Source organism: Dendropsophus ebraccatus, chromosome 1 (assembly GCF_027789765.1).
Source record: "Dendropsophus ebraccatus isolate aDenEbr1 chromosome 1, aDenEbr1.pat, whole genome shotgun sequence".
NCBI lineage: Eukaryota > Metazoa > Chordata > Amphibia > Anura > Hylidae > Dendropsophus > Dendropsophus ebraccatus.
In genome coordinates this window covers 137876266-137899545 of record NC_091454.1, presented here as the reverse complement: position 1 = coordinate 137899545, position 23280 = coordinate 137876266, and the positions used below count along the sequence as shown (strand labels likewise).

The following is a 23280-nucleotide window of genomic DNA, read 5'->3' as shown; positions in this document are numbered from 1 at the left end:
TTCATATACTGATCATTGCTATGCCATAGGCATAGCATTAATCAGTGTAATAGGCGATCTGCTCATTGAGCCTGCCTGTGCAGGCAGGTAATAGACCTCCGGTGGTCCATTACAGCGATCGAGACCCTCGCTGCACACTGCGGGGGTCCCAATCAATAAGTGACCGGGGACTCCCCCTGTTACTTATACGTAAATGCTGCGGTCGTGGCATTTAAGGGGTTAATGACATGCTGCAGCGTGATCGCTGCAGCCTGTCATTAACAGTGAGGGTCCAGCTGCTCACTGCAGCCGGCCCCCACCTCCTATGAAGCGCACTCTGCTCCGGAGCGCGCTTCATAGCAGGAGAAACACCCTGGGCGTAACTGTATGTCTAGTGACAGACTTCCATGGTGTAACTGTATGTCCAGGGTCGTCTAGGGGTTAAAGGGAATGTGTCATCAGAAAATTACTTTTGTTAAATAATATCTTTATGATGCACATATTTTAAAAGAATTGCTTTTTTTTTTTTTTTTTTTAGTTTTCCATTTTTCTGTCTATATTAATAAAATCCTGAAATCTTGCAGTTTTCATTCTCTCCAACGGGGCTAAAGCTAAGCTGAGACTTCCTGTTCTGTCTGATAGAAGGCTGCTGTGAAGTGATCTGTACAGCATTGCAGCTACATGTGACACCAGTAGATTGAAGAGTTAATTCCACAGAGAGCTGCTATTGTCTCCTCTAAGGTCACAGAGTACGCTCAGTAATGTTATACATTCATCTAAAAGGGACAGACCCTAGATTGTCGTCTATCTCCATGAGTCTTGCTGTAAAGAATGTCACTAAGTGCTGTTAAGAACAGCTCAGGCAAGATGGCAGCCGCCATAACAATGTACAACATGTTGGAAAAAAAGTCAGAAAATAGAAACGGATAATAATAAAAGAACAAGTTTTAGTTTCAGATTCTGATCAGTAAAAGAAAATCTAGGTGATACATGCCTGTACTGTAATCTTTAGATGTGCCATATATTACACTAGTTATAGGATGCACACTTGTATCAAGCACATTAATGTGATAAAGGCTATGTTCACACATAGTTTAACACCATCCGTTGCATATCAACGGACAGTGGTATACTGCCGGCGGCGTTCGGCAAGTTCCTGCAGCCGACACTGCTGTATCCGTTGCAGGAACATATTTTTTTTTACAATTAAATTGAGGGAATATTGGGTGTGCTTGCAAATCAATTAACCATTGTCTACAATGTAAAGTATGGCTGCCAGCCATACTTTACATTGTTTGAACAGCTATTGTTTTCGGACACTGTTAATCGACCAGCGTCCGGATATAATAGGCATGTTTGTTATTTTAATGCCCATTTTTTAGAACAGGCATTTTAAATAATGATGTCGGCACACAGCGGGGGACATTGCATTGAATTCAATGCTATGCCCCTGCTGCAGAAAAGAACGGACGTTGACTTCATTACAATCAGCAACTGCTTTTTTATTACCCAAAAAAACGCTGTGTGCACATAGTCAGACACAGAAGACATGGTAAATGTCTGGGTAATGTGACAAGAGCATCACATAAAATGTCATCACTGAGCCTGTCTGAGTTTTTTTTTTTTTATCTTGCAATAAAGCACCCAGCAGGAATCAACAGAAAAGCAGATTGTTTGCATTTTTAAGCATTTCTGTTGCCGAAGCATTTTTAGTTTGCTTTCAACAAAATGTATTTCTATCAATTCATGTCCTGTGGATCTCTGCAGATGTGCAGGCAGACTGTAAAACCTTTTCAGTCTCATTCACTGCTCTGAATCTAGCACTTAGTTAAAGAATAAAGATGAGCGAACCAGGTTCCATCCGAACCCGAACTTTCGGCATTTGATTAGCGGTGGCTGCTGAAGTTGGATAAAGCTCTATGGTTGTCTGGAAAACATGATACAGTCAATGACTGTATCAATGTTTTCCACATAGCCTTAGGGCTTTATCCAACTTCAGCAGCCACCGCTAATCAAATGCCGAAAGTTCGGGTTCGGATCGACAAACATTTGATTTCCAGGTGTTTTATGCCTCTTTCATACAGTATATTGAACTTAACTGTCAATACCAAATTGGCAATTGTCACCCATGGGAATAAAGGTACCTATAAATTTATATACTGGGGAACAGCAATATTTGTTTACCTGGCTGATTGGATTGTTGCTGCCAGATGCACCAGCCTAATGCAATGGTAGCTACAGAGAATTCACATTTTTAGATGTTCCCTATTAGGCTTTATTTACATAGTCAAATTATTCTATGTGTTATATCTCACTAATCGCCACAAAAATAGAATTTGGTCTCACGTTCTGGATGAACCCTAAATTAGTGACCAAATGATAACTATGTGTAAACTGTTTAAAACCTGTGGAGACTGCTATTTCTAATACATAGGTTCATGTTAAATCTAATTTCAGGTATAGCAGAGAAATATTAAGGAAGTGGAAATAGTTGGGCAGAAATTTTCTCTGTGATGGGGCAATTGTCATCTGCCTCTTAGAGGTTTTGCCTTCCCCTGGATCAACACAGTAGGGTTTCCCTAGGTTGAACCTGATGGACTCCTTTCTTCTTTCAACAGTGTTAAAGCGACTCTGTACCCACAATCCCGCATTCCTAATGATGAAGAGGGTGGATAGGAGGGACAAAGAGGTTGTGCAAAGTTAGGGCACAGATACTCCCGTTTGGCACAGCAAAGTATTTTTTTAGGACAATAACTGCATCACCTGCCGAATGGACCGCAGGACAGATCTTGGATTAAAAGCAGCTATCCGAAGGTCCAAGTGGTTTGGGTGGGTCAGATTGTGGGTACAGAGTCTTTTTAACTGTTACTATATTACCACCAAACCTGCAACAAATCATTGTCCGCAGTGCTTTAAAGGCCCCAACAGATAATGGCACCTCACCCTGCCTACAAAACCGGTGCAAAACCTGCACACATATCCATACCTCTGACAGTGTATCAGTCCCACAGTCACAGGAGGTACACAGAATCAAGGGAACATTTTCTTGCAGATCTTCCAATGTGGTGTATCTGATCATGTGTGCGATGCCCAATTATAGGCCTCTATGTGGGGGAAACAGGGCAGAGACTTAGTAAATCGGTGTGAGTTCATACGTTGACTATTAACAACGGCCGGACAGATCTCCCCGTGGCTGCACATTTCTCTGGAGAGGGACACACTGTAAGAAGACCTGCGGGTTACAGTCTTAATGGGACATTTTAAGACACAAAGAGAAAGAAGGGAATGGGAATATATACTAATGCTCAAATTTAAAACTTTGCAACATGGTCTCAATATCCTTGCCAGCTTCATGTCGGCCTATGTGTGGCCTGTTCTGGCTATGAAGACCATTTATTACTATTAGGCCATTAATCTGACAACAATCAGATAGCAGCAAGAGCTTACCATCCTCTTGTCACGCCTCATGAGCTATAGTTTATTGACCGGTTGTAAATAGCAGACCCTGTGTATATTGCATTTTGTTATTTTTAAAATTTCTAAAATCATTTGATGATCTCTGTCTAGTGTGTATATAAGTCTGTGATTTTTTTTCAGTTTTGTATAACATCATGTCTGACGAAGGGAGCTCGACTCTCGAAAGCTTACAATTAGAGATGAGCGAACCGGGTTCGGGTTCGAGTCGATTCGAACCCGATCGTTTGGCATTTGATTAGCTGGGGTTGCTGAACTTGGATAAAGCTCTAAGGTTGTCTGGAAAACATGGATACAGCCAATGACTATATCCATGATTTCCACATAGCCTTAGGGCTTTATCCAACTTCAGCAGCCACCGCTAATCAATTGCAGAAAGTTCGGGTTCGGATGGACTCGAGCATGCTCCAGGTTCGCTCATCTCTACTTACAATCAAATATACTCAGTTAGCCTCCAAAAGGTATCGCCTGATTTCTTCTCTATTCCACTGATTTCTATGGCTAACACTGTACAACAATACTCTGTTATAGAATTGCCTCTTATGACCGGACTGCCACTAGCAATCGGTGCATCTGGGTCTGTCACATGAACAGGACAGATGCAAATGAGCTTTTACTTCCAATAGATTATTGCTTAATGTCAGCAAATAGAACAAAGTAAATTGGAAAACATTCTAAACTTTTTATTATGCAAAGAATAAACTTTGCTGAAAGCATGATTGCCCTTTTGAGTCATTGTAGGAATCTCACAGCCCACTTTTATTAGTGCAAATAAATACATGTTGGGTGTTTGGACCCTTATACATGCAGTAATCCATTGTATTGGGTAAGTATTTGATTATTTCCTTCTGGTTGGCCAAGGGCTGTGTTTTATTTATCTAAATGTGTAGGCCAGTGTTAAATTCTCGCTTTGGCCTGTACTAGGACAAGAAAGATGGGCATTCATGGTCATGTTCTTTACTCAGCCTGTTTAATCTGAAGTGATTTGTGGCCTTACAGCCTCGAGTAAATGGTAAACACCTTATTAAGATAAACTTAAATTTATTTGTTGCTTTCAAGTAGTGCTGCAGTACATTGTAGTACTGTGAGTTGTAGGCCTTCTGGCGGCAAACTCTTTAAGAGAATATATGACGTGATACAATTTGTAGCAGCTGAATGGGACTTTGAGAAATGAGGATTTAAGATATGTTATGCTGTAACAAGAAAGAGATATAAAACTACATAGATGGCATAAATTGTAATTCATCTAAAGCTTTACAGAGCTGTTCCTGAGAATATACATTTTACACCAATTTTGTGGTTAAAATTACAGTCTATATAGCCCGTACAAAGTATTTTAATGTTCCTACCAAGTCTACCTGAAATGTAAGGTTAAAAGCACAAGTAATGAAGTGAAGGTGATGGAGCCTAAACCATGGCCTTTAACCATGTATGGCTGTGAATTCTCTCATGTTATGTTTTGTACATAGGTGCCTGTGTCTATTGGCATTGTGCCTCATGCCAGTGTCTTTTTTTTTTTACAGCGTTATTTGTATAATGATCATGTTTTCTTTTATTGTTTCTAAAATACACTGAATTCACGTACTTATGGGTCTGCATTTTTCTACAAGCCCTTTTCCACAGGCAAAAATCTACTGGAAGAAATGCTCATTGCCAATAATTAGCCCACATAAAAGGGACAGTGACCAGCCGACGAACCGCATCTTTTGTGCAAAATGTTTGTGATCGATTGTGTGGTCTGACTGAGCCTTATAAAAGCTCTACAATTGAGTGCCAGTCTTGCTGATCGTCAATTCTCTGGGCTTTATGTCACACTGTGTAAAAGGGTCATATCCTGAACTATAAATTTCCAGTGTGTTCCCGCAACTTAAGATTTCATCAGCATTCATCCGCATTTCTTGTTCCATGTCCCCTCTCTACATTCTACAGATTTTTGCATAGGGGCCTAGCAATTATAGATAATGAGTAGATGTTGAAGTTATAACAAACAGCGTCAATACTGGTAACAAGCACATTACACATCCCTTACGAAAATCATCACAGCAACAAATCAAATATGTCATTTAAAAACTTAACTTTTAAAGGCTACAGATAAAGGCTATGATTTACTTATATATGCCCATTTTTAAACTTGAGATATACTAACCATAAGAGGGTTTATCGATTAATGAATTATGAACTTAAAGGGGTAGTCTCATTTTGACATGTTATGCCCTATTCACAGTATCAATGGTATAGAAAATTACAAAATTGTTGAAAAATAGTTTTTTTTTTCTAATAAGACCCTAACTGTAATTTCAAACAACTTTTTAGCTGTTCATTAACAAGGCAAAGTAGTCTGTTATAGAGGAGCAAAGTGAAGACTGGTTTGCTTTGTCCACTATAACCTATGAAGGGGGTAGGGGATGAGTGAATAGGAAGAGGAGAGAACCATCCCTGCAGTTTAGAGACTGGCCACAGAAAATGCTAAATTCACAGGTTAGGCTGTTCAGTGCTCATCTGGGAACTTGGTGAGGTAAAATTGCAGGATGTTGTGCTGTGCTCTCTCCTATACTGCAAATTGCATGAGCTGGTACTCTCCTCTCCCTGCTCACTCATCCCCCTCAGCACCACCTCTCTCCATAGGTTATAATAGACACAGCAAACCCGTCTTTACTTTGCTTCTCTTGAACGTATAATAAGTGAGGGGAGGAGGCTGGAGAACAACCTTTATGAGTGCAGAAGGAAACTACTTTACCTAATAAAATCTTTCCAGAATTTCTTATTGCTTGCACTATTGATTTTTGCGAAGTTCTTTGAAATGACAGGTACACTTTTAAGTGTACCTGTCATGACTGACCCCTTCCAGATCAGTAGCAAGATGCCCTGTTAATCTGGAAGTTCGAGACAGAGACACAGTGAGACCATAATGCACGCGCCGCCAATTGAATCCAGTAGGGGGTCACATCCATTAGGGCTCTCATTGAATCTCTGTATCCATTGAGACACAAATCTCTAAATTAACAGAGGATCTGCTGATCTGGAAGCAGGTCGTGGTGTCAGGTACATTTCAAACACAAAACATTATCAGTGTTGTGCAGGTGTGTAATATAGGTCCATACTGTGAAAATTATAGAGGTCATTTCTGTATGAATTGGTGAGAAAAAAAATATATATTCTAAATTTCAGAAATACTGTATTGTTGAAGCACTGGTTCAAATATATAGTGTCAATTGATAGTGTTATTTTATCACATTATTTTTCTCCTATTTGTTTATACATCAAAACTAGAAGCAAGTCACTGTATAATACTGTAGTTTATATCAACAAATGTTGCCATTGGCGTATATAAGCATAAAAATTGTTCATTTTGTATTTTGTGAATAAACTTCTGTCAAACATGACATTTTTATTTTTGATGTGCCTTTCAAGTGGATGTAATGCAAAGCAGGGGAACAATTAAGTTAGTATGCATGCATGCAAGCAAGCATATGCAGCACTATTCAAGTAAGCAGTCAAGCAGAACCCTATGTTAAAAATGGATGTAACTGCCAATTCTGTCATTTAGTTGCTTGTTTGCACACTTGCACGCTTTATTTTTTTAGAAATATTCAGTACAAACTGAACTACATTTCCCTTCATGCAACAGTACAGAGTGTCTCTGCTCTGTACATTTCTCTCTTCTCAATATCTTTGCATAGAAAGTGACTGCTGAAACCATGTATGCTTGGTAATAGGGAGAGTAGAGCCAAGCCAATCGCCCATCCATGACTTGATTGCTTATGCTAGATACATTGGGGATAAGTAAACTAAAGTGAGCAAAATACGTAAAATTAAAGGAGTTGTCCAACAAAAATTGTTTTCTTTTAAATCAACTGGTGTCAAAGTGTCAGAAACCTCTCCTGCTCAGAACAGTTCCTGACTCGACCAGAGATGTCAGCAGAGAGCACTTTTCTGAAAGCAAATAAACAACACTTCCTGCAGGACATATAAAAGCTAATAATTATGGGAAAACTTGAGATTTTTAAATAGAAGTAAACTACAAATCTATCTCGGTTTCTGACACCAGTTGATTTAAAAGAAAATTATTTTCACTGGACAACCCCTTTTAAGGGAAAAATATGGCTGCTTTTTCTATTTACTAATGTACCATGTTAAAGTTAATGGAAAAATGTCTTAGCGGTTTTGTACAGAAAAAAAGGTTGCTTTTACAATGTGTGTAGACTTTAACAAATTAAATGTACTGTATACAGGCTTTTATATTGCACCTTATTAAATAAGAAAAGCAACAATATTTTTCCTTATTTTATGCCCACATGTTTGAATATGAGCATAGCCTTATTGTTAAACTCATTAACTGTGATCTACCAAGGCCCACTTTTCTCTGACATAGGATGTGTTGGGTATGAATAGCATGGCTCACAGTCTGTGTAAAAAAGCCTTATATTAGCTTGTATTAGTATTGTGTTTCTCCCTCTACAGCTGGTAGAGAACATGATGATGGTGTATGCAAGGGGCGCAGTCATACAAACAGTGTTTTCCATTCTGTTGAAGAATAAAAATGGTTTGCAATCTGCAAGAATTTGTGTTGTGAGAGTTGTAGAGTCAAAGATATAGTATATTGGGGATGGGGAACAGGCAGTTCTCCTGATATTCCCAATTCTCATTTGGCTTGAACAGTTAAAACTTTGTCTGTCTAGGCATAATCAGCATTGTAGTTTTTTTTTTTTAAAGACTGCAGGTTCCCCATTCCTGCACCATCTTCTGGACAGAAGTATAGAGACATTGCTTTCATTCAGATTGTACTGTAGTTGGAGCCACTACTGCAACAAGTCAGTATTTGAATTTCTGTATGTCCTATATCCACCATTAACTGTGAGGAGGATGAGGAGTACGGTAGTCTCTCACACAGCAATTTGTCAGTTTTTCTTCCAATTTTATAAACCAAAGCCTGAAGTGCATCCAGAAGGAGGGAATATTAGTCCTTCCTTAATATTAGCATTAGTACTGACTTTGGCACAAAGACTGAATAAAAAAACTACCATAATAACTCACATAAAGCTCTGATTGATTTGTGCATTCAAAACTTTGCGGCATGGATTTTTAGATGGATTTTAGAAGCATGTTTCTTCTCAACATATAACACAAGTCTGGTCTTGGTGAATGCAAGTTGAAATTGTGCCAGCTGTAATGTTTGGTGAAGAAGGGGTGATGCTATGCATACGATTTCAGGTCTTTCGCAATAGCGGTTGTTTGGATCATTTATCGTTAACTATTATGCGAACGATAATTGTCCCGTGGAATAGGGCCCTAACATGGAGTTGTTTCAGCATGACCATGCCCCAATGCAAAACAAAGGCTCATAAAAGCATGGTTGAGTGAGTTTGGTGTGAAAAAAAATTGAGTAGTCCACACTGGCCACCTCAGTCCCATCAAAAATGTTTCGGTATGAGCTAGAATAAAGATTGCCATATCCGCGGCCCACTTCCGCTTTATGTTAGAAAAAGTCAGGCCCATAATTTATAATCTATGGAGCTCTCACTCTCTGGTCGTCTTCCAGTTGGTACAGGTCTGAAAAATTAGACCCGGTCTTTTGACATGTCTCAATGACGACATGTTAAATGTTTTTTACAAACAGCAGATAAACTTTAAGGATTCCTACAGAGACACTCCAAAATCTTAAGAACAGTGGTAACTGTTATAACAGTATGGGAACAATCATGCAGATGCTCAATATGTGCAATGCACTGCCCCCTGGGGTCTGGTGGGTTAGTGTAGTTTTTTCTCATGGTGCTCTTTTATTTATTTTTATTAGTTGAACATGTATACTTCAGTTCTTCTGCTAATCAACATTTTATATTTGTCGAAAATATTTATTAGTCTGAGACCTTTGTCCAAGAAACACTGTGGCTGTCTAGTCTGAGGCTGTTTGTAGGAAAACATCCAAAAAGTTTTATAATTCATTGGAAATACAACTTTGTAGCTTGAGGAGTAAAGTTCTGTACATTTCTCTATGCTAATTGCAGTGTGTCAAATTTAATAATATAATGTTGTTATCCTGTGAAATTATCTCATCAAAAATAATTTGGGGGAAGTATTGTGGTGCGTACTGTATCCAAAGTGGTGGTGGTGGTGGTGGTGGGGGGGGGGCTGTGTAATCTCTTTACTGCTTGTCTACATTTTCTAAATTTTAGTCTGATTTGTAGTGAAAGTTTATTACATAATATCCATTATGTTGGCCCCAATACATCCAGAAATCCAAAAGCTTGCAGTAGTTTTTGAAGTTTCCCCTTTACCTTCCTACAAAGGGCTAAATCCTTGACATAGTTTTTTTCGCCTTCAAGGTCAAACTGGTCATGGAGTCCTGCACCATTCTTACAAATACATGAAATTGCCAACAACTGAGAGCAAGGACCAGCAGCAAAAGAGCCAGGATGTTGTTCCCTAGTCCTTATTATTGACAGAACAATATACTGACAATTACTACACACAAGATCCTGGGATTGCGTTTATCCATTGTATTGATAAGCGGAGGAAAATGGTGGTTTTAGTATATGCTTGAGATGTTACACACACACACACACATACACATATATATTTATATATTAACTTTATGGATAGGAGGAGGTTAATTGGAATAACGTAAAAAACCAAGAGAGCCGGGATATGGAGAAACAAGTCCCTGGCCTCCACGTGCATAGCTTATAAACATTTCCAAGACAGTTCTTATATATTATTTAAGCTGTTCTTGTCACTGAGCTATGAACCATTAACACTTTCACTGCTTTAAAAACAACAATAAAGTCAATGTGTCAGTATTGGGAATCATTGCTGCTGCTGAAATCATCTATCTACGGTCTTGTTGCAGTTGCAATAAAAATGTTTCTAATAAGATTTATGGACAAAAAAAAATTCAAGTCTTTGCTAAATTATTGATTATGATCCCCTTTTTATCAAGACAGGTATTATATTAATTGTAATTAAGTCAAGGTGCCCTTTTACAGCAAGTGCAGCACCATCACAGGAGAGACTAATCATTACAGTCAGTTGCATGGGTGGGAGTAGGAGACATGCTTTGTAGTCACTCTCTGTTCTAGCTAATTGTGTCCTGACTGCTGTGTCCATCTCTATTTATTCCAGGTTCTCTGATAGAATATTAGATAGTGGAATTTAAAAATTGGTCAAACCTTTTCTGTCTGTGTCTTAATTAGTGTTGGTCAACCTACGACACTCCACCTCTTCCAAAACGACGATTTCCATCATGCTTGGTCTGCCAAAACATTGTCCAGGCTTGATGAGAATTGTAGTTTTGGAACAGCTGGGGGACTTAAGGTTGGGCACCACTCGTCTTACCTCTCACCAGAGTCTTTACCTTTTATTAGCTCACATGGTTTTTAAAACCATTAAAATTAGAGGTGCTTTGAAATGGTGGTCTAGTGGTGACAAAAATGAAAGATATCAATATTAGCAGGTATGGCCATAACCGTGTGAATAGGATTGTACATCAGGGGAGGGGGAGATTAAAGCTGACACTATAGAAAAGAGGAGTAGTTGACAGATTAGATTCTGATATATGCTGCCATCTGATTGGTTTCTGTGGGTTGCTTATTCACTTTTCCTTTGCATAAGTTCTGATACATTTACACCAGCGTTTCAAAAGGGTTTCCCTTGTTTTGTATTTTATGATGCAGTAACAAAAATGTATTTTTTCTCATTGATTATTTGTCCTATGAAATATGTTCAGCTGTCATGTACCTCAACACTGGGCTTGTTTTACAAGATGGAAGGCTGTCACATGATTAATATGGTCTATGTAACATGACAAGAACTGATTGTGTTATATCCTAGTAAGACTTGACAGTGTGGTGGGTCATGCATATGTGAAACATTAGATTCATCTCACTTAATATTTGCATTCTGGCCCTTGAAGTGTGATAGGTAGGAGGAACATAACACCTATTGTTTGTTATGTATATGTCTATATAAATTGGTATTCTTATTTAGAAGGACTGTGGGGAAGTGTAAAAGTCCCAGGCAGGTGTCTTGGGGAACATAATAAAGGAGCTATGCATACCTGTCCCTGTGCCCAGAAAGTGCAGCGTCGCTGCTCCTGGACCTCTGTCAGTCTCCTGAAGCTCCCAGTCCTTTGACATCACGTCCAGCCTGAGAAATGCCCACTCAGCCAGTCAGTAACTAGGACAGGACACCGCTGCAGTCACTGACTGGCTAACTGGGTATTTTATGCTGGTATGTGACTATGCAGCAAGCTTGGAGAAACAGGAGAATGGCGGCTATCGTACTGGTGACACTACACCCTGGATTTTTACGTTTCGCTGTTCCGCTTTCGTATTCTTTTACGGAAACTGAAAAACTTTAACAAGTGTTACAAGTTTAAAAGACACCCTGAAATTCATACCCTGAGTAATTTTGCATGCTCCAAGTGTGTTTTAACTTGTACTTTGTGTTTTTGTGTCTGTTATACTATGGTTATTAGCAGCACCTAACAAAACTAATCATCTTAAAGGGGTTATCCCTTGCAATGGGGGGAAAATATAGAGCTGTGAAGTAATACATGCCACTATTTTTATACTATCCAAAGCAGCTGCTTTCTACTGTAATTTTCACCCTTTTAAGCCTATTTCTTCATCCCTGCAACTCTGGTTGTGTCACTTTTTTGTGGGTGGCCTGCCTTGGCATGTGTGATTATGGAAGCAGCTGTATTTATTAGTAGTGCACTCACCTCCCCAGGTCCAGTGCTGGTGCCCCCATACTGCCGCCTCGTTTCAACGTGGCACTTGGCATTCCAGGCCCACTCAGCCAGTCGGCAACTGTAGGGGGGTCCCGTCTCTGCCGCTGACAAAACAGGAAGTGACTGGGGGACCGGAGTGGCAGTATGGGGCCATCAACGCTGGAGCCGGGAAGGTAAGTGCATGTTGTTCGTTTCTATTCCTCTCCCTCCCTGGTGCGCTTAAATAAAAAAAAATAATAATTCTCTGCCTGGACTTTAAGGAGAGAAAAAATAGTAGTACACATATATTCTAATCTCTCTAAGGGTACAAACCCACTTGACGTATTTTCTGCGTGAATCTGTCTTAAAAATAAGCAGGCAAAACGCAGGTTGGCTTTATACGATTGCTCTGCGTTAAAATACGCAATTGCGTATTTTTGAAGCGTGAAGCTTGTTGTTAGCAAAGCATCAGTTGTTAACAACCTGTGCGAAAAACGCATGTAGCTTCACGCTTCAAAAATACGCAATTGCGTATTTTAACAACTGATGCTTTGCTAACAACAAGCTTCACGCTTCAAAAATACGCAATTGCGTATTTTAACGCAGAATAATTGTATAAAGCCAACCTGCGTTTTGCCTGCTTATTTTTAAGACTGATTCACGCAGCAAATACGTCAAGTGGGTTTGTACCCTAAAAGAGAAATATATTACTGTGTAGTACTATATACAGTCTTATGGAAAGATTAGGCTTCTGGAATAAAATGGCATGGCTTTTAGTAGTAATATGTTTAATAGTTGGCTACTTAAACAGGAAAAAGGTTCTCCAACTTATTTCTCATCTTCAGATATATATATATATATATATATATATATATATATATATATATATTTTTTATTAGTTATTTGGTCTTTTTTCATCGGAATCTTACTCGGTGTTAACAGTTATGGTACATTCACACGGAGTAAAAGTTTTGCCTCGGTTTGTCAATGCGATGCCTATCTCTCTGCGATCAAAGAATCAACATGTTCATTCTTTGAGCGGAGGCGCACGAGGCATCGTATTGACACAATGAGGCAGGCGGGATTCTGAGCAAAGTCTGTGGCAGGGAACCTTTAACTGGGTTACCCAGAGTTAAAAAAAAAACATGGCCACTTTCTTCCAGAGACATCACAACTCTTGTCTGCAGTTTGGGTGGAGTTTTGCAACTCTGTTTCATTGATTTGAACGGAGCTTAATTGCAAATCACACCTAAACTGGAGACAAGCATCGTGTTGCATCTGGGGTCTGCTACCCCTTTTGAAACTAGCATTTACAATACTCTCTTGATTTGGTCAATCCACCCCATAATTATTATCTCTGTAAGACTGTTTCCACATTCACTTTAGGAATGCAAGGTTGCACAGATTATCAGCAACATCGTGCCACTATTGGGGGAGAAAAATTGGGGGAGAGTGGTTTTAACAGTGTTTGGAATACATTCCAGTTGTGAATATGGAAACACAGCCTTTGTTGTGTAGTGAAAATGCAAAGTCAGTGGGGAAAATGTATGTGTGTTTTTGTGTTCTTGTGCATTTTTACACACACACATTTATTTTTCACCTGTTAAATCTTGCACAGCTATGCAGTATGCCTTTGTAAGATACTCTAGCCTTCAACAGCATAATTGGTAGTGCACCTTTTTGTGCAATTTTTACAACTGTTTTCTGAAAAATTCCAATTAATAAATCGCACATCACATGCTATGCCATTTAAACTATGCCCCTACAGCGTAATTGGCATAAAAGATAAACAGTGCAAGCAGAATGCCCACAGCATAAAGATATACATAACTTCCAAGCATGAGCAAACTACACAGTATTAAAAATAAAAACTTGTTTTAGGAAGTTCTTAGATAAATTCCCCCTAGTTTGTTCAATTTATTGCTTTATACCAGTAATTGCCCAAAATCCTAATAATGGGTAGTCAACTGGCCATTGATGCACAATAGCTAGCTGATTAACAATTTAAATGTAAAGGATAGATTAGGCTTAAACATGACACGTTTGGCACAAATTAAGAGTGCCTTTACACAGAGAATTTTATCTGACAGATTTTTGAAGCCAAAGCCAGGAATGGATTTAACAAAATCTGTGAGATAAGTCTGTGTAAAGGCACCCTTACATACATAATAATTCAGTAGAAGTGGTGTCAGACCAATGGTAGCATGAAAGATTTTAGATCCAGTCTTGTAGCTTCCTTGTTTCCCATGATAGATGTCTCATTAGATTTTTTAAGTACACACTTGACTGACACTTGACACTTGTTGCACAGCCAATTAGAGTGCCAACTGAGATTTTTAAATATTTTACCCAATAAAATCAATGAGAGAGGTAAAATCCTTACCAAATCCACAGCATTACTGCAGCAAATCCACAGTAAATCAGTCTAGTGTACGTTTGTCCAAAAGTTGTATGACCAAAAATAGCCTTTATATGTGTTTCTTATGGTGCGTTTACACAGAAAGATTTATCTGACAGATTTTGTAAGCCAAAGCCAGGAATGGATTTGAAAAGAGGAGACATCTCAGTCTTTCCTTTATTACCTGTTGTCTGATTATAGTCTGTTCCTGGCTTTGGCTTCAAAAATCTGTCAGATAAATCTCTCTGTGTAAACGCACCATTAGGTGTTCCTATCTGGCAGCATAGCAGATATATGACCTGTTTCCTTTCTCCATGTATCAGTAACATCACCTCCTGTCTTACTAAATACTCAGAAGCAATTGTTTACCTTCCCTACTCCCATTAATCCACCTATAATTGTGGGCTACATGTAGCCTAATTGGAGTTTTCATTTACAAGCCTATTGGAAAAAATTGATTGTCTTTGGGAAATTGTATTATCTGGTAGCGTGCTGCCCTTAGGTCAGCATGACAGAGCAATTTTTCATGTTTTTTTCTTTTAGCTAAAAATAGTAGTGGACACACAGTAAATAAATATTATGTAGTACCTTTATATTGCTCCCACTGCTTTGGCAAAAACCACCAACATAATGCCATGTGTAAATCCAGCCTAATACACAAAATGATACATTTCTGAAAAGACTTTTTCCTTAGGCTACACAACAATGCATTTTTTGAGAGTTTGCCTGATCTTTGTAAGATTGAAACCCTGATACTTGTCTCTTTTTCAAGCCTTTTGGTTACATTTTAGCAATATGCAGGGCTACCAGCCCAGTTTGCATATTAGCATGTTAATATACTGTAGAAAAGATTATGCCACTGCACGCTTACTGCCTATGGTAAAAATGTTTTATCAAGCATAGCAAATAAGCTAGGCTTTTCTAGTCCACTAAAATGAATGGCACATTTTTGTGACATTGGCTTCTGACAATTATATGTTTACCCTATTAGTCTTCATCCTCTGCCTTATATCTCAAGCATATCACCTGCTTTTAAGGTTCTGTCAAATTCTCTACTACAAAATGAGAGTTCCTATGTTTCATAAGGTGCCAAATGCTTATTTTGAATTGATGCATTAGACCCTCATGGGACTTTATCAGGCCAGCCAGCAACATATAACTTTGTTCAGAATTATTAAATTTACAATATGCTGAGCTAATAAAAATGCATTAATAAGGACACCTTATGTATGAATGGTAGGTAGTTAGAGGTGACATCTATTACTAGGCAAAAATATACAATGCACTGTGGTCGTCACAAGAACTTAACATGACCTTGTAACCAATTTGTTCACTTCAAGGAGAAACTATGAGCATATTTGACTATTTAATAATGGTTTGTGCTCCATGTAGATATATCCTAGAATATTTGTCAAAAGTCAGCATACCACAACTTGGTGACAATCTTTTTTTAAGAAACGTATGTTATTGTCTATATTCATGGTTTTCATAAAATCATACATTTTAAAGAGCTGCATAGATACATTCAACTCACACAGTAATACAATGCCTGACATGCCCACAGTGCCAGGGTTAATGGGTCTTATAGCCATGCTTCTTCCTCTAAACATCACAGTTTAAGCAATACATTTCTTCCCATGGTGATAAATGGAGATGTTTTTAATCAATGCAGAAAGAGTGAGAGAAGCAAAGTCGTTCTACCCCATTTCCGGTTGCTAGGATTTTTAGCTGCAATATTTAAAGCCTCCATAACACCCTGTACCAGAAGAAAGGCCTGCAGCACCCTTAACTGCAGATTTGATTACAGACCTTACTCAATGGGAAAAGCATATGCATAAAAATATAAAATCTCAGAAAACCTTTTTCCCTTTAAAATATATATATAGCTGCAGCTCCCTTTCTGATCATGCAAACATTCCTCAATGTTGTTGCTAGTTGATATCGTACAAATAAAATGTTTTCCTGGTACTGAGTCACAGATTGAGATGTTTTTTTTTTTTTTCATAATGCAGATTTCGCTTTTGTGGCAATAAAATGACAACACAGTACCATATGCTAGAAAAGGTATCTTCTCCCTTACACCATACTGAGTTAATCAACTAGAAAATATCTTAACCCTTTACTTTGTGCATAATCAGGCAGGGTGCTGCAGACTATTAAAAATGGTTAATTCTGTTTGACACCTAAGTAACCTTTCATCTTAGCATGCTTAACACAATTTGTTTTCTCGTCCACAAACATCAGTAGCCTGACAAAGGGTTAATTAGATCTGCAGGAGTTTGGTGCAGAGTGGAAAGATGCGCCAGCTTTTTAGCATCCTGCATCGTGGCTTTGCCATAGTTGTATAAATCAAAGCAGAGCAGACTGCCCCCCCTCCCCCCAATATTTTTTGTAACCCCTTTTTGTAGGTGGCATTACAGTCTTGGGTAACCATAACTAGACACCCCTTACCACAAAGAGGGGGCATGATACGCCCCATACCTATGAAATGTAATAGATATAACTAGACACTATAACAAAATAGATTTTTTTTCCCCCCTCAAAGTCTTCAAAAAAAGATCCTTTATTGCATTTAATTTTTTAACATTTGGCACAGTACAAATTTGTGGTGCATTTTCCTCTTTTTTAATAAGATAAACCTGCAAAGATTGGTCTGGGACTTCTTAACAAAAGAATTCTCCTTTAGAAATGGGGTGTTGCTCATGTATTAGAGCAGCGTTTTCATGTGAAAAACAGCAGATTGCATTCATGGACATCTCATCATTTGGCTTTCTGATTAAAACAGGGCTAAGCCTTGCGTTTTAGTCATTATGGCACATTAACAGCATATCTTATATATTTTTCTGCCTAACCATCATAACTCTTCTTAAATAGAACTTACAAGTTAGAAAATATTTTTAAATTTTAATATAATCTGTTTCTGTCATCAGCCCATAGATTTAATATATAAGCATTTACAAGAAAACAAAAGTGTCTCTCTCTCTTTCTGTACAAAAGTTGCTGTCTTTGTGCATTCTATTGCATTTTAATTTGAAAAAAGTCATATTTGAGTTTCCTGTACCTTCTCTTTTGTGTGGGTCTGAATTATATAAGGTTCGGAGATGGTTGTAATTGTGGAGTGTAGAGAATTACCGATACTGTTAGCCGTCCAATGGGCCCCGTGGTGTGCTGGCTTGTAGGTGTTGTAGTTCATATGGTCGTGAATTGTTGGCAAAACTACTGCCCCCTCACCTGATACTCCTGTTGGACTCCCACTTGGGATGTCCTCATCCACTTGAATTATCTCGACAGTTCGTGCAGCTGCTACCGTGCTTCTTTGTTGATGCCGCTTTCTTAGTTTGTAAAACACAATTAGCATGGCGGCTGCCAAAAGTGTGACTGCCACAAAGCAGCCAATGATTATTTTAGTGGTCTTCATTACCTCATCCAAACTAGTTTGCGTTTTGTCTCCAGTGTCTAAAGTTGGGACCGCCACCTGTTTTGGCATTTTGGTGGTTCGGACGAGCACTGTGGTGGTAGTGGTATATGCTGGCTGATACCCAGTGGAAGTTGTTGGCACTGGCTTGATTACCATTGAGATGTCTTCAGGAGCCATATCTGTAGTCTCCACAGTGACGGTAGTGAAGAAGCTGTAGTTGGAAGTGTTGAGCTCTGCAGTACTGACATTGAGATAGGCCGAAGCATTAGAGTTTCCCGCCACGTTGGTTACCATGCAAGTGTAGACTCCAGTGTCAGTAAGCAGTACATGTGAGAAATTTAACGTTCCGTCATTGAGTATGGAAATTCGTGGATGGTTGGAAGCGTGGCTTAGCACAGTACCGTTTGGTAGCAGCCACCTAACAGATGACATGGCTGAAGTTCTACACTTGAGTTCTGCCACTCTTCCCTCTGAGATATTTAAATCCCTAGGAGCGTCCATAATAAAAGGGGCCGAGCACTGAAACGATGAGTGGTCCACCTCAACCACGTACTTCCCCTTCATGTGCGGTGGGGAATGACAACGACCACAGCACGTGGAGTTGGTTGGAATATACTCTCGGAGCCATGATGAGAGCCAAAGAACATCACAGTCACAGTCCCAAGGATTGTGGTGCAAATGCAATTCCACCAAATATCTCAAATGGGCAAAAAGGTCATGTGGAAGGGAGGATAGGTTGTTATGGGCCAAGTTTAATTCTACTAAAGATGTCAGGTCATCAAAAGCGTTGCGCTCTATAATGTTTATCTGAGAATTCATAATCCATAGCTTTTTTAGCGCTCTTAATCCATGGAACGACCCTGGTTTGATTTCAGGAAAGTTGTTGCCAGAGATCTCCAGTTCCTCTAGCCCTATCAAGGGTGTGAGGTTTGGCATGTCTCTAATATTACACATTCCAAGGTTAAGATACTTTAGATTGTACAATCCCTCAAATGCCCCCTCAGAAATGTATTCCAACTTTTTTAGCTCTCCTAGGTCCAAGCGCATTAGTGAAGGGACTCTGTTGAAAGCATAGGATGGGATACTCTCAATTGGGTTATTCCTGAGCCACAATTCTCTCAGTTTAGACAGATACTCAAAAGCCCCACTAGGTATTACAGTCAACCTGTTATCAAACAACTCCAACGTGTTGAGGCTAGCCAAACCATTAAAAGCTCCAACCTCTATTTGACGGATACTATTTCTGCCAAGTTGTAGAACTTCTAAGTGGTGGAGGTGTCTGAACGTGTCAGCTTGGATCATGTGGATATTGTTTTCCATGAGATTGAGGTACCTTGTGTTAGATGGGATACCTTGGGGTACTTCAGAGAGGCCACGGCGCGTACAAACAACCTTGCTAAACTGATTACTGCAGGAACAGACAGAAGGGCAATTTTGTTGCCCTGAAAATGCTGCACAGGGGATCCACACTTGCACCATGAGGTAGATTACAGAAAACAGGATGGCCTTCCAGGTATGGTGCACAGTTACCAGCCACAAGAAATTCATGATGTGGCACGTTCATAATTCACCATCGTCTGGGATTTGGCATGGAAACGAGAACTTGGCCCTACCCAGGCTTCAGGAGGCTACAAATTCCCTTTTCCATCTACACACTGGTGGGAGTGGTGGTCAACAAAGGAGGGGGGTGCTAGATTGTAAAGCAGTTAGCTTTTTCCTTTTCTAAAAAAAAACATCAACTTATAATGCACTGAAGAGACAGAAAAGCAAAATGTTATATACCTAGGGAAAGAAGAACATTGCAAATTCCTCACGCCAATGCCCACCTCCAGGCAGCTGGTTTATCAGTCCATCCATAAATTCCTTATTATTAATTATCGGCAAGAATTACATTTGATAGCAGGGTTGATGTGTTAAAAGACAAAATGGCTCCTTTAGTAAATCCCAACACAAGAGACGATTTAAAAAAAAAAAAAAATAATAATAACCTTAAGAGAAATGTAACAAGGGAGTGAGGCCCACTTGGCTATGCAGGTGCATCATTCTGTTGCTCCCCCGGGACTGGTGCCTTTTGCAGTTGAGCTATTCGTCCTTGGATTCCACTGCTGTCTCTGCCAGAAGACTGACGATAATCCATTTCTGAGAGAAACTGGAGACCAGGTATCAGATGGTTTAAAAGAAGGGAGCAAAGAAGGGTTAACAATCCCAAATATTCTAAACCTTCTGTTTTTGCTTTGAGCGGTGATCTCTGTTCCTCAGTCTATATTTCCATGGATATTCCTCTGATTCACAGGCTGTCTGCAGGATTCTGATTTGTACAAAGAGAAAGGCAGCACATTGCAGGCATTGACTGCTTTTTTTCTCCTCTCTCCTTGCTGGCTTTTTTTTTTTTTTTCAAACTAGCTTTGCTTTCCAAGCTGTGGATGCAGCAGCTGCAGCCTGCCTCCTGCACACTTAGCAATAATCCATCAATATCTCAAAGGAGAGCAAGTAAAGGGGGCAGCTTTATGGATAGGAGAATAGAAAGTATGCTGGAGAAGAAACCACACACAAACACACACCTCAATGCTTGAGCCCTTGATTTGAGATTGGTCCGAAGAAGGGACAGGTTTCACAGCCTTTCTTCTCCTGTCTCGTGGAAATCCCACTGTAGCTCCTTTTGTTGTGAGGTAGTGAGTTGAGGGGTTCTCCTCGGTTTGTCTTGAATTTCTTGTCCAGTGGTGATAGCAGCAGGAGAGCAGGCAGCAGGAGAGGCAGCGATATCAGAGCCCCGTAGCATTTTTCTCTGCTAATAGTCCTCCTCTCTCTCTGTTTGCTTGGTGTTGGAAACAGCAGCCAACCAGCCAGGCTGCTCTCTCATCCTTTCGTCCTTCAGTCAGAACGTGGATGTACTGCTGACGCATACTGTTCTGAGCTGAACATTAGCGTGATGCAGTGCTCCTATGTATTCACACAGCTCCCCTCCCACTCCTCTTTTTTTTTCTTTCCCTCTAGGGGTTAATGCTCAAAGCTTCCAGCTAAGTTGCATTGGCTGTTTCACATTCCCTTCCCCCTTTATCTTTTCTTTCTCTTTATCTAAGAGAGGAGTTATTAAAACAGAGCTGGCAGTGAGAGTTTTAAGAGTCCACAGCTCGCAGAGGCTGATGCTATTCTGGTTCCTTCTCAATGAAATCCGTTAATGATGCCTATCAAGTGCTGTGCGTTTTTCAGATTTTTTTTTCCTCCTCTTTCGCTCTGCGTTCCATCCTTGTCTTAGCCTGCGATGGGATAAATGCAGAAATGAGGTTTCAGCTGCCAGCGGCAGGAACGATGTGATTGGTTGTTCTGCCTGTGCAGCGTCATCAACGCCAATTGCTGAGTTTGCTTCCCTTTGACGGCAGGGGTAATCTTCACCCCCTGGTCCGGTTCCCACCCTTCTACCCCTCTCTCAGCTCACTGTATTCACACCCCCAAGTTGAGAGAAACAATCAGAAGCCGCACGGATTCACTGGAGTGCTCGAGGGGGAGGGGGGTGCCTTTCGAAGTAAAGGGGATCGTTCATGCCTGGTAAAGCCAGTGCTATACAATATCCTAGCTTCATTCCAGAATTTTTAACCCTTGTACTACAGACTGGGTGGTGGTTGAGTGACATACAGGATCTGCAGAATTACAGAGCAGAGGAGGCTGGCTTTTCACTCTGTGACCTGTTCCTCTGCATGCTCATCAAACCAACCTGTGAATCACACTGGCTTATTGCTCTGGAGCTAGCCTTGAGAAGCTACATCTTCTCATATATTACTGTCTCCCCCTATGTGCGCCTGTAAGGAAATGCCTGCTGTATACCAATCGTTGTCAGGTGGAGGTGAAACGATTGAAGAAAGCGAAGAATACCTTCACCTACCCCTGGTTTCTAAATGTTCTGCAATGCACCTGCACTGTTCAACTTCACATTGGTAAGTTCCTTGTAACAAGTTAGATTGCTCTCACGTTTCTATGCATTTCTATTGATCTTCAGTGAGTATGACGTTTGCTTTGATGTCCTGGTGAAGTTTTATGTGCCTAACATATCTGCAGTATTTGCAAAGATTTTGTTTATGATGTTGCTTTCCCAGCAATATATTGATTTTCTTCTTAATTCTGACCTTTTCATTGCTTCTGATGGTTTTTTGCTAGAACTTAGATTAATATCAAGTACAGCTAAACACTTTTAACCATGTCTCAGATTGTCTTGTTGTAGTTGCACATTAGAAATTTCTCCCCTACTCTTATAAAAAGCTGTGACCCATGGGGAAAGTTGATTTGTGTGTGTGTGTGTATATATGTATATATTCATTACTAATGGGGGTTCACTGTCATCCTGGTTGGACAGCAACAAAAACAAAAGACTGTATTGTGTGAAGCATAACCTGGACTTGCTAGAGTTTACTTCCGCATAGGTATTACCGTGTCTGTATGGCAAGTGTGCTACAAAGCATCCACTTTTAGTACACAACTGTGGGCATGGTCACTTTCCATGTAATAGAAGGATTTCAGTTGCATTTATTATAAATAAAGTTTCAGTCACTATTACGCCACATACTGTAGGTGTTCTGCAGGAAAGGTGATAAATTTAACACTTTCTCCACCAGAGGGACCTGAAGGGCATTTTTGTGCATTTCCTGCTGTGATGTCAGATCAGGGTTTAATATCTTTATTTGTGGAGGGTGATAAAGGATTGTGATCAAAGTGGGGTGTGTGTATGTGTGAGATATTTTATATATATATATATATATATATATATATATATATATATATATATATATATATACAGTATATACTCCCTTTTGCAGTGTGATGATTTCTGTAACGGCTGTTTGGCCAGAAATACGGTATTATACATAAGATTGTATCTTTTTTACATAATGCAGAGACTGCGTTTAGTCACAGTTTATATAGAATGGTGAGTTTACATTGAGTGCGCCATTAAGTGTACTGGGTAAGTAATAAATTGAGTCTATTTTTGGGTTGAGAAAGCAATATTTCCTAAATAAGGGAGTAGCTTGGTATAGTGTAATGGCTGGGTAAGCCTGGTATGGATTTCCTGCAGCAGAACCATTGAATACTCCCTATGTTGGACAGCAGTCCTTTTCTGCAAGCAAGTGTTCAATAGAAGCCATGTTTAACACTGCAAAGGGGAGATTCAGATTTTCAACCAAGATGCAGATGAAAACTGTAGTACATAAATTGACTTCATACTTCCACGATACTATATTTTTCTGGGGCGTGAGGTCATCAACGAAACAATGGCATTACATTTTTACGTGCATAAATACTTAGCAGAAGGAA

The 23280-nt window shown here is 39.6% G+C and overlaps 2 protein-coding genes across 3 annotated transcripts in view; one reads left to right on the top strand and one right to left on the bottom strand.

Annotated features, from left to right (window-relative positions):
* The window catches only part of SND1 (staphylococcal nuclease and tudor domain containing 1), a 502890-nt gene that overhangs the window by 338544 nt on the left and 141066 nt on the right, over positions 1–23280 (top strand). The gene's annotated exons all lie outside the window — the stretch shown is intronic.
* On the bottom strand, positions 16942–21316 carry LRRC4 (leucine rich repeat containing 4). Its single transcript, XM_069979519.1, has one exon. It carries the CDS (start codon positions 19522–19524, stop codon positions 17599–17601), a length of 1926 nt encoding a protein of 641 aa, XP_069835620.1. The 5' UTR covers positions 19525–21316; the 3' UTR covers positions 16942–17598.